Genomic DNA, 10,847 nt, shown 5'->3' with positions numbered 1-10,847 from the left:
TAGCGCTAATTGGGAGCATATTTTAAATAGGCTGGTTCATAGAGGGGATCATTAGAGCCCTTATCTGTTATCGTACGAGCAGATGACCCTCGTGCTGACCATCTGGGTGACCATTGCCGTAACCATCGCAATAAATAACCTCCTCGGTGTCCGAAGGAGAAAACCTGAAGATCCTCTGATACAAAGGATAATGAAGAAGATTGGACTCTGATCATTTTCTTTTACATGAACAAGTATATGATGTTGCTACCGCGAATCGCATCAATCTCATTTTCCAATATCAAAAGGTCTCTACGCAAATACTCAACCGAACCAATCAAAATGAACGCTGCAGCTTACAAATTTACCAGGCCATTTATCATCACTTTCGATGCTTACGACACCATCTACACACCCAAAGACTCCATTGAGAGCCAATACCATGAGATAGCCTCCAAATACCACGTCCTTATGGACCAGTCCACCATAGCTGAGCGATACTTGAACTACTACCGAGAACTCAGTTCGACACACCCAAACTTCGGAAAATATAAAGGCTGGACCATTTCTATGTTCTGGACTACTCTACTCGAAAGAGTATTTTCTGAAGCTGATTTGTCGCAATGTGGTGGAAGTCTGCCTCCAGAATTGATACCAGAGCTAGTGGCTCATTTTTCAACCAGAGAAGCATATCGCGTCTTCGAGGATGTGAAGCCGTGTTTACGCAAACTTCAAGAAAACGGGATCCATACCGTAATAGCCAGTAATGCAGATGCTGGTGTCACTCGTCTGATTATAGACACATTTGAGCTAGGTGATTATTTCAGTGCCAGCTCGATATTTCTGTCTTATGACCTGGAGGTGTCTAAGCCCGACCCTGCTTTCTTCAAAAAAATCTTGCTGAAAACCGGAGAAACTGAACCACAACTGACGAAGTACTCTCAGCAAGAATTGTTGGAGAACTCCTGGCATGTTGGAGATGAATATAAGAAAGACTTGGAGTGCGCTCAGAAAGCAGGAATGGGGGCCATATTGTTGGACAGAACCAGGAGCTTGGGGTATCTACGGGATCGAGAGGATTTGAGGGTGTTGGGTGAGAAACAAGTCGTGGTGAGTAGTTTGGAGCAAGTGCCCAAGTTTTTTGGAATTGAATGAACAGAACTGTACAGGTAATTAATAATGTAATAATAGCTGGTCCGAAAGATATTTTATCGTAAGTTCACAACTCAATGCCAAGGCAAACACACACACACTTTGATCACAGTTTCACCACCCCCAGCGCTATGACCGAATTCCAAATCATAACCGTCACGAGAGTCAAATTCGTTGGCAATTTCATATCTGTGAAGCCATATAACTATTCCTGCTACTAGTCAATTCTCAAGTGCTCCCTCTTTTATCATTTCCCCTCATTTCAGCCCATTCCGACCCATTCCAACGTACGCCGCACAAAATTAGCCGGAATCTTGAAATCTGCTCGATGTGCCAGGAACAAGTTTTACACAGCCTGGCCCCACGACTGTTGTAAAAATAACTTGATCGTTGTGGTTGCACACTTTATCCATTTTGCTCCGTTGTTGAATTGTTAAATCAGGTTATTTTATTATTTGCTACACATTTGTTACTAGGTCCCTGATTCTGAGATCTCGGAACTGTTGATTTGTTTGTTTAGAACTGATCAAGCTAGAATTCAAGCTTGAAACAACAAGGTGGAAACAACAAGGCGCAAACAGCACAACTGATCTACACGAGTCTGTTGTGATCGTCAACGTTCTCACGGATTTTTTATTCCCAAAAGTATATTTTCAACATGGTTTCTCTGCGGAAATCCGCGCTGGTGTACGCCAGTTTGCTCTTTTCGCTTGTTCGCGGTTTTGATCTAGATGTCACTAGCAAGACCTCCATCTGCAGCGGAGCCACAGACATCACCAACGGTATCATGGACTACTATGAAGGCTACAGATATGGTGGAACTGTGGGTGAGTTTCAGTCGCCTTATTATTGGTGGTTAGCGGGTGAAGTTTTTGGTGGTATGATTGATACCTGGTATTTTTGCCAAAACGACACTTACGAAGAGACCATCTACAATGCCCTGATTGCTCAGAAAGGTGATAAAAACAACTACATCCCATCCAACCAGTCCTTCACGGAAGGTAACGATGATCAAGGATTTTGGGGGTTTGCCGTAATGGGTGCGGTCGAGAGAAACTTCACCAATCCAACTTCCGATGATGATCCATCTTGGCTAGAGCTTGCCCAAGCCGTCTACAACACCATGTGGGCTAGGTGGGACAATACCACATGTGATGGTGGACTTAGATGGCAAATCTTCACCTGGAACAACGGTTATAACTATAAGAATACCATTTCTAACGGATGTCTTTTCCACATGGCTGCTAGACTGGGAAGGTACCTCGATAACGATACCTATGCCGACACCGCCTCTACCGTTTGGGATTGGATGGAGGATGTTGGTTTTGTTGTTGAAAGCGGGGATTCCATAAGTGTTTACGATGGTGCTGACATCGTGGACGATGAATGTCCCACCGTCGGAGAGGACGAATGGACTTACAACTACGGTATCCTCATTGCAGGTTGTTCCTACCTGTATAACATGACTGGAGAGTCCAAATGGGAAGATCGTGCCACCAGCTTGTTCAACGGAATCTCGATATTTTTGAAGGATAATGTGATGTATGAACGGCAGTGTCAAGACTCTGGTACATGTAACAACGATCAAAGGTCCTTCAAGTCGATCTTCTCTAGATCGCTGGGTATGACAGCAGTTTTGGTGCCTTCGCTTTACGATAAAGTTTACGAAGTGTTGACAGCCTCTGCCCAAGGTGCTGCCCAGTCATGTTCAGGAGGTACGGATAATGTCACTTGTGGTCAGAATTGGTCTCATGACGGTTGGGATGGTGTCTACGGTTTAGGAGAGCAAATATCTGCTCTGGAGTGTATCCAGAATCTTTTGATTGACCAAAGACCTGGCCCTTACAAGGCAACCACCGGAGGCTCGTCTAAGAGTAATCCAGATGCCGGTCTGGGAACTTCCACTGACACCAACGCAAACGAAGTTGATATCGTGCGTAAGGACAAGGTGGGTGCGGGGATACTAACCGCAGTGGTTCTGGTGGCAGTTGTCTCGACTGCTGTGTGGATGGTTATCTGAAAAGGGCTGGTGAGATTTAAGTATTGACGAAAATAAGGACAAACTGATAACGTTTTGGGGACGTGTAGCACGACATGAGAAACAAAATGACAACATACAGAGCGTGTGGAAGAATACACAGGTTAGCGAAAAATATACAAAACTGGCAGTTTGCTCTTTTAGCTCCCTTTCCGTAAAAGATAAGTCAAATGGAGTGTTCTCTTGAGATCTCGGCCTGAAAAAGGACGAAATTCCCAAATAAAAAAATACCTGAATTTGAGAATGAACATAACGTGAAATATACAAAACCTGGAGCGTCCTTCTTACCTCAAAAACAACAAAAATTGCCCAAATAAGAGCCTATCCTAGCACGTCTGTTGAACCAGACCTCCACTAACTCGACCACAAATTGCGCATCAAATGAGCTGTATGGATCAAGCCCCATCTCCGCTATGTCATTTGGACTTATCCAGATGATCTTGTCATCATCGTTGTTTTCAACCAGGCGAGTCTGATCATCGTCTTCGTCGTCGTAATCCGGGCTCTTGAAGTCTTCGTTATGATTATTGATCAGGTCAATCAGCATGCTGAAAATTTTGATCGTCAGATCTTGGAAATATCCCACCGTTCCCAAAACACGGTCAATATCTTCCGGGTAATCGCCAGGTTGACCAGAGTAATCATTGAAGTTCTTGGACACCAGTTCGCGCTCCAGACTAAGTTCATCGTCTCTCTTGGAGTTCTCCCCGGCAGTAGCCCACCACGAAAATCCAAGCCATGCAAATTCCCTCAACGATGTCTGTTCTGTGACTTTATGGACCCAATCAGGTGAACTGGAATCATGTTTATCTCCAGATATTAGCTCAGAAAGCACCAAAAACTTCTTGTAGTCTCTCTGGGTGGCCTTGATGTTATCCCCAATTTTTGGTATACTCTCCTCATTACTGGGGTCCCTCAGTTCCACAGAAACGTCATATAACTTCTTCTTGTCAAATAAGATAGAATCAGAGGTGTTGGCTACATATCCCCCGGTAAAGCCCTCCAGAGTCGTCATATCGTTAATTCCAACACTGTACAACGGCTGAAGGAACTCCAGTCGCTCAAAAGACTGAGACCCACATTTCTTGATCTCCATTGATATATCCACTGGTATGCTCGAGAGAATGGAGATGCAGTAGTTGTAGGCACAAGTGTCCTCGATGGCCATATGGGTATTACTGATCAAGATTTTCTTCCTCAGCAGCGCCAGTTTCCATACCTGAAAAATCAACGGACCCAAATTATCCACCAAGCTAGACAGAAACAGTAGCATGTGGTTGGAAGACTTTGAAATGGACGAGTCCGTGGATGCCAGCGATCCATCAGATGCCTTCTGGTTCAATATCGGCTCGTCTATCCCCACTTTCCTTGCCTGGTTCACCGACTTCACTATGTGTCTAAAGGCATTATTCAGATTGTTCTTGAGCTTGTGCTCCTCAAAGAATTTGTCAAACATGGCGAAATTGCTGTAATCCTCCAGAGACATCCAGTGCTTCAAAAGCTTCTCCAGATCTCGAGCGTACAGCCACGTGCTGCTGTATATGGTGGGTCTCCATTTAGGTATAACACCTTGCATCAGGTGCTTGGGATCAATCAAAACACCCAAAGAGTACATTTTTATGTCCTCTCTGGATGCTGCCTCCACCCCCAGATTCTGTCTGAACACCGATAGTCCGTACAATATGCTGTCCTGTCCCAGGGCATCTTCCGAGTTCCGCGGTTGCACAAATGCAATCACATCTTTCTCAACATTGTGTAAGCCGCTAGGTAGCGATTTGTATTCGAGGTTCTTGAGAGAGACTGACGAGCCTGTCAGCACCTGGCTCCACTCCAAGGCGAAGCCCGTGTGAACATCGAACTTGGATATGAACATCGCGCAAATTGGAGCACGTGAGTCAGTTTCGGTAGACATAGTGGCAGTAGTCGATGTATTGCAATGAAAGTCTCAACCAGTAACACCAAGGATTATTGTAACCTCGTTTTGCCTCTGAAGCCGGGGGAATTGAAGCCTCCGAGAGCCTGATAACGGCTCCGGCTTCTTCTTTTGGTGGGACACACCCGTGTTGGCATAGGCTATTTTTCAGTGTGGATTAAAGACGGCATTGAGTATCTTCTAGAATCGTCACTGTATATTGAAAGTTGCAGGTTAGGTCTCCTAGTAAGACTTCAGATTTATAAAGCTCCTTTGGGGCAATCGTAGCTATGTAACTCTGCCAGACGATCTGGGTGAACGAATGTAGCCTATCCCCATAGAGATATGCCCTTTGGTATTTGCAGATTACAAAATCCTTCCAGCTGCTGACAATCAACTCAGGCTTGATACTAGACCTGGAATCTACAATGTGCATGCAAATTATCGTGGTATCGTTAGAGTAGATTCTTATCTTTTCATCCCTCATTGTGTATTGGTATTTTCGGTTATGCGTTTCCTGGCCCCATCCTGGGCTTTTTCAGCTTCTGCTGTTTCGAAGTATCTCAGACGGAAACGGATTCCTGTCGTTATACACGATGTAGTTCGACCTGAACGAACTGTCGGTGGTCGAGATGGATACCTCATCTTCCAAGACCTCGAGATACACCGTGGCTATGCGTATTCCATTGATGCCATAGAGGTCTGACGTAAACACAAAGCTGTTGGCACTCTGATCCGACCAATCAGGGCATGGAAACCTGTTGATGTTGGTAAGTGTCCTTTTTGCTATCCTCAGCAGCACTGATTTCAACAGTTGCCTATTTATCTCCGTGGTATTATCAAGAGAACCTCTCATAGCCGTTGTGAGCAAAACATGGAACGGATAATTCGCAATTGTTCCCAAAATCACGCCCTCTCCCAATGGAATAGCATCCAGCTTGTTCATGTCAATCACACTCAGTCTTCCCTGGTGCGACATGGTAGGCAGGTATTCCTCGCACTCTAGTCTGCTTAAATCCAACGATCGCTTTCTAAAACTGGGAAACCGACATAGTTCCGGCACAGATATTCTGGTCTCGTACTCGCAACTTTGTAGCTCTGCAATCGACGTGATCATATCCTTGTTCTCGTAACTAGGATCACACACATAACTCACCTTGATCTTTCTTGGTTCCAACGTCAAGTCGCACAATGTCCCGTTTTTCCATTCTTCGTAAAGACTGATGGTTCCCCTCTCATCAAACTCCACATGGAAACTGTCCGTTCCGTTACGGGGTTCAGCTCGTCCCAAAGTGTATGACTGGTCCGGGTGCGCTTTAAACTGACCATCGATCTCTGAGAAATGGTGCTGCGATACCAGACTCGGCGTATAGATATACGTCCAAAAAGAATTGACATCGTTACGTACAATCATGAATGGGTTCACTATGTCTGTCATCAATGACAGAAGCTCCTTTTTGGCAGATTCGATCTCCAACACCTGTTGCCTACTAGGCTTGAAATCGGTGGGGATCGTGGCTCTCTGCGATCGACACCTTCGATAGCCTACTTGGTCAATGGCTCCATAGACATTATCATTGACATCGGGCAAAACGAGTGGCATATCAGAATCACCGAAGACTCTATACGTAACATCCATGGTGTACTGTAGGCGTTAGTTAGACACGGAGAGAGGCCGGTGATAACGAGGCTCTTACCTTCACAGTATCATTATCTAGCAAAATGTTGGACCGATCCAAGCAACTGGCCAGTACTAGCTGAATGAGTAGCCATATCAACAACATTTCACCGATTCAAGCACAATTGGCTTTTCGGTTGAGATAGAAACAAGAGGCAAAGAAGGTGACAAGTGGAGAACTTGACCTCATCGCTACACCTTTGGGAGATCTCACGACCTTATGTATGATGGGCTTCGGATCTCGTTTGCAATGGTCCTTATTATTCCTCTTCAAACGGCTATTTATTCAAGAAATGTTGTTAAATCTGACATTTGTCACCGTGTTGTCTTTGCTGGCTAGCATCGTTAATGGGTTGGCCATTGCAACAACGGAATCGCCCGCTTTGTTCATCAGTGACGGCAAGTCAAAGTACGAGTTGGGCCAGCTTCGGTTTGACCAGAAATGGGAACTGACCCACACTGATGCTGAGTTTCCTAGTGGAAAATACTGTGTGGGAATTAGTGGTCAAGAGTGTTTTAATCACAAGGAGGTGAGTTCAGCGTATTTTGTTTGAAGTGCCAAGTCATTGTCACTAACCGTGCATAGGTGGACTATCCACTAAGTCAGAAGGTGTTGCTTAGGCTGGTCAACAACACCATAAACTCCGTGACTTTGATTCAGATAGATGAGGAGGGTTTGCAATTGGAGCAACGTGAGATTCGCAAAGGCGCTTCTCCAAGACTTGGAACCAAGAAGACACCAGTGGAGAGTGGGAAGGGTCAGGCAGCCTCATCAAACGAGGAACAGCCTCTCGTGGGTGAAAAATCATTCATTCAAAAGTACTGGATGTACATAGTTCCTGTATTGTTGATGATCATGCTGGTTGGTGGGGATGGCAAAGAGCATTGAGTGGATAGGGTACCTGAAATTTGTATAAATCTCAAAAATTTGGAAATTTTAGATATTCGTAATAATTGAAGTTGTGTCTATATGAGGAGCCAGTGTGTATCTGCCTAGTGATGGGACAGTGACGAAAATTCATGGTGAAAAATTCGCATTTGACTGATCTCACTTACTGATATAATCTCTTGGAGTCCAGGAATCGACATAAGAGGTATTTCAACCGATTATATTAGAATTCTGCTTCCTTAATGTGATACTTTTCACGACTCAAGTATTTCTGGAGAGTAGTTTGCGTGTACTGTCAAACTCCAGCCCCCAGTCCAAATTCCCGCAAGTATGCAACACATAGTGCGTACCAAGGGATAAAATCACTCTATACCGATTGCAAATTGAATCATCATGGGTGTTTTGACGATCGACAAGCCTCGAAACCGAATTAGAGACTCGGTGCTTGTGAAGTTTCACTTTTATGTGTTAGTGGTGGGCATATGCATATCGTTGTTTTTCCTGTGTGTCTATCCTTACACATTTGATCATGGAAGCAACTCTACGTTACAAGCTACTCCTTTGGGAGATGATCAGCATTCAAGTCTTGGCAAGAGTTCATGGCGCATAATACTTGTTCAGTCAGTTTTTAGTATATTTCGCCTGCTGACTAACGCAGCGAAATATCAGTATGTGATGATAATAGGGTTAAAGATCAGGGTAATGCAACTTTCGGCAAAGAAGGTTACTCTAATTGTGGAACATGATTCGGAGTCGAAGTCGAATGAGATTGTTGATGTGAAAGAGAGATTGCCTACTTGGTCAGCTGTTAAGGTGGCAGGTGGTTTCTTAGCAGCTGTGACGCTTATTTTCGGTTTCATGTCAAGCCTAGGCAAAAGTTCCGGCTGGAGATTTGATTAGTTTTTGCACCACCATACGGAAGAACTGGATGAGTCTGATGCGGATTCCTCAAAATTAGATGACCCCAGTCAACGTTTCAACAATACACGCGACTTGAGGAAATTGAACCGTGATCGTGCCTTCAGAAACTGACTTAATCGAAGATGCGCTGATTAAGCTATCCACCTGGATTGATACCTGGTCACACCATTAGAGACGATAATGGGATTTGAATTCGCTTTATAGATTGGGGTTATAATATTGCTTTATGGGATTGAGTGAGTATACAGTATCAGACTGAACAGTTTTAAGCAGGGCCTGAATTTTGTTACATGAGGCACAACCTATGCATACAATTAGACTTTTTGGATGTACTCAGTTCACATTTACCTCCCAACTACTCCTATACGTGACTAAATTATGATATGATGTATTCGATAGATGATGGATCTGATACCCGTTTCTCGATCAGACTTCAAAAAAAAAAATTAAACTGTAAAAAAAGAACTAATCACCTGGCCTCCCCACAAAAATGAAATGCTTCAAGCACTCAAAAACTTAAGAATGCCATGTAATCCCACAAGGATGCAATACAAGCCTTGCCTGAAACCTTAAAATCTCAATGCCTGATGCTGCTTTATTGGGAAGCGGGAGCATCAAAAACCTCCTCCTTGAGCTCTCCGATAAAAGAGCTCATGACCTCAGAGAAGGATTCTTCAATGTCAAGGAGCTCCTCCTTGATCTCTCTCAAAACTGACTCAGTGAACTCCACATCCTTAGCTCTAGATGCTTCGTCAATGGATCCTTCCCAGAAAGCAGTCAGGTTCTGACCAGCACCGTTGTAGATCAACAGGTTTGGAGTTCCATCATCTGGGATATCGCTCAAGACATCTGGCGTGGAGTACGCAATGATGTTCTTCTTCAACTGAGCTGGAGTGACAGCGGAAGAGCCTCCGCTGGCATACAGAGACTCGGAATCTGGCTGAAGTGACAAGAAGTACGTCAACAGACCACAAACGTGAGGAGAAGCCATAGAGGTTCCAGAAAGAGTGGCAGTGGCAGTGTCGGAACCAATGTAAGTGGACAGAATGTTCAAACCAGGACCAAAGATGTCCACACACTTACCGTAGTTGGAGAAGTAGGCTCTGAAGTCAGAAAGGGTAGAAGCACCAACAGTGACGGCATTCTCGGCAGCAGCAGGAGAGTACTTACAGGCATCAGCATTGTCGTTACCTGCAGCAACGGCAAAGTGCAAACCCGTGCGAACGGCAGCGTTAACGGCCATATCCAGAGCTGGCGACTTGCCACCACCCAAAGACATGTTAGCGGTAGAACCCTTAAATCCCTTCTTTCCCTTCTTGGCAGCAGCCACATGTGCCTGTGCTGCAAACTCAACACCCTTGACAACGTCTGACATAGTACCGGAACCATTGGATTTCAAAACCTTCACGGCAACTATATCTGCGCCCTTGGCAACACCGTAGTGCTCCGAGCCAATGGTACCAGCACAGTGGGTACCGTGTCCATTTCCGTCGAGATCCTCATCGTTGTCTGGAATGGTCTTACCCCATTTGGCTCTTCCGCCAAACTCCTCGTGGGTCACAGAAACACCTGTGTCAATGACGTAGGCGGTGACACCCTTTCCGGCATCATCGTCGTACAGGTACTTGTTGAAAGACCCCAAGTTCAAAGATTGTCTGTGGGAGATTCTTGAAAGACCCCATGGAGCACCATTTTGGACGGCAAAATCGCTGGCAAAGACCCTTTGGTCCTGCTCTATGAAGGCAACATCGGGGTTGAGCTTCAACAGCTCCAAGACCTCTGGCAAGAAGTAACCCGTGTAACCCTTAAAGTTGCCGATGTTGAACTTTCCAGTGAATCCGCCCAAAACATTGTCAATTCCAGCAGCCTTGACGGAGTTGGAGAACGAATCGAATTCCTTGGAACCCTTGCTCTTGGCGGCAGAGTTACTGTGGGCCTCCTTGACCCACTCAAGATGGAAGTCAACGGCGTCGGGAGTAACGTGGTCCTTGAAGACGATGATGTAAGAGTGTGGAATCTCATTTCCCGAAGAAGGCTTGAAAATCGAAGCGATTTGCGCCGAAGGAGCGGCCACAGCGGCTGGACTAGGCTTCTTGGTCACGAGCTCGGCAGCCTTATCAGGGACAACCTTGAGGACTTGTTCCTCTGGGTTGAGCGCAAAAATGGATGGCAACTCGGCGATCGAAGGGATCACCAAAGCATTTGCAGAGAGTGCAGAGATGACTCCCAACGCAACAGAGTGAGAAAGCTTCATGTTTCTATGAAAAAAAGGTGTGGA

General features: G+C 45.2%; 8 protein-coding genes across 8 annotated transcripts; 4 read left to right on the top strand and 4 right to left on the bottom strand.

Annotated features, from left to right (window-relative positions):
• Nucleotides 1–225: 225 nt before the first annotated feature.
• Nucleotides 226–1,134, top strand: KUCA_T00000389001 (uncharacterized protein; the record flags this gene model as incomplete). The annotated part of the gene is made up of 1 exon (XM_022604925.1): nt 226–1,134. The coding sequence occupies one exon, from the start codon at nt 226–228 to the stop codon at nt 1,132–1,134; it is 909 nt and encodes a 302-aa protein (XP_022456444.1).
• Nucleotides 1,135–1,789: 655 nt separating this feature from the next.
• KUCA_T00000388001 (uncharacterized protein) lies at nt 1,790–3,151 on the top strand (the record flags this gene model as incomplete). The annotated part of the gene is made up of 1 exon (XM_022604924.1): nt 1,790–3,151. One exon carries the CDS (start codon nt 1,790–1,792, stop codon nt 3,149–3,151), a length of 1,362 nt encoding a protein of 453 aa, XP_022456443.1.
• A 307-nt stretch (nt 3,152–3,458) lies between these two features.
• KUCA_T00000387001 (uncharacterized protein) lies at nt 3,459–5,081 on the bottom strand (the record flags this gene model as incomplete). Its single annotated transcript, XM_022604923.1, has 1 exon — nt 3,459–5,081. One exon carries the CDS (start codon nt 5,079–5,081, stop codon nt 3,459–3,461), a length of 1,623 nt encoding a protein of 540 aa, XP_022456442.1.
• A 178-nt stretch (nt 5,082–5,259) lies between these two features.
• KUCA_T00000386001 (uncharacterized protein) lies at nt 5,260–5,568 on the bottom strand (the record flags this gene model as incomplete). The annotated part of the gene is made up of 1 exon (XM_022604922.1): nt 5,260–5,568. One exon carries the CDS (start codon nt 5,566–5,568, stop codon nt 5,260–5,262), a length of 309 nt encoding a protein of 102 aa, XP_022456441.1.
• A 51-nt stretch (nt 5,569–5,619) lies between these two features.
• On the bottom strand, nt 5,620–6,720 carry KUCA_T00000385001 (uncharacterized protein; the record flags this gene model as incomplete). The annotated part of the gene is made up of 1 exon (XM_022604921.1): nt 5,620–6,720. One exon carries the CDS (start codon nt 6,718–6,720, stop codon nt 5,620–5,622), a length of 1,101 nt encoding a protein of 366 aa, XP_022456440.1.
• A 332-nt stretch (nt 6,721–7,052) lies between these two features.
• KUCA_T00000384001 (uncharacterized protein) lies at nt 7,053–7,648 on the top strand (the record flags this gene model as incomplete). The annotated part of the gene is made up of 2 exons (XM_022604920.1): nt 7,053–7,289; nt 7,346–7,648. The coding sequence occupies 2 exons, from the start codon at nt 7,053–7,055 to the stop codon at nt 7,646–7,648; spliced, it is 540 nt and encodes a 179-aa protein (XP_022456439.1).
• A 393-nt stretch (nt 7,649–8,041) lies between these two features.
• On the top strand, nt 8,042–8,548 carry KUCA_T00000383001 (uncharacterized protein; the record flags this gene model as incomplete). The annotated part of the gene is made up of 1 exon (XM_022604918.1): nt 8,042–8,548. The coding sequence occupies one exon, from the start codon at nt 8,042–8,044 to the stop codon at nt 8,546–8,548; it is 507 nt and encodes a 168-aa protein (XP_022456438.1).
• Nucleotides 8,549–9,164: 616 nt separating this feature from the next.
• Nucleotides 9,165–10,823, bottom strand: KUCA_T00000382001 (uncharacterized protein; the record flags this gene model as incomplete). The annotated part of the gene is made up of 1 exon (XM_022604917.1): nt 9,165–10,823. One exon carries the CDS (start codon nt 10,821–10,823, stop codon nt 9,165–9,167), a length of 1,659 nt encoding a protein of 552 aa, XP_022456437.1.
• Nucleotides 10,824–10,847: the final 24 nt, after the last annotated feature.

The sequence above is a fragment of the Kuraishia capsulata genome, genomic scaffold (genome assembly GCF_000576695.1).
Source record: "Kuraishia capsulata CBS 1993 genomic scaffold, Kuraishia_capsulata_scaffold_1, whole genome shotgun sequence".
Taxonomy (NCBI): Eukaryota; Fungi; Ascomycota; class Pichiomycetes; order Pichiales; family Pichiaceae; genus Kuraishia; species Kuraishia capsulata.
The sequence above is the reverse complement of the archived record's forward strand: the minus strand, read 5'-3'. Positions and strand labels throughout refer to the sequence as shown.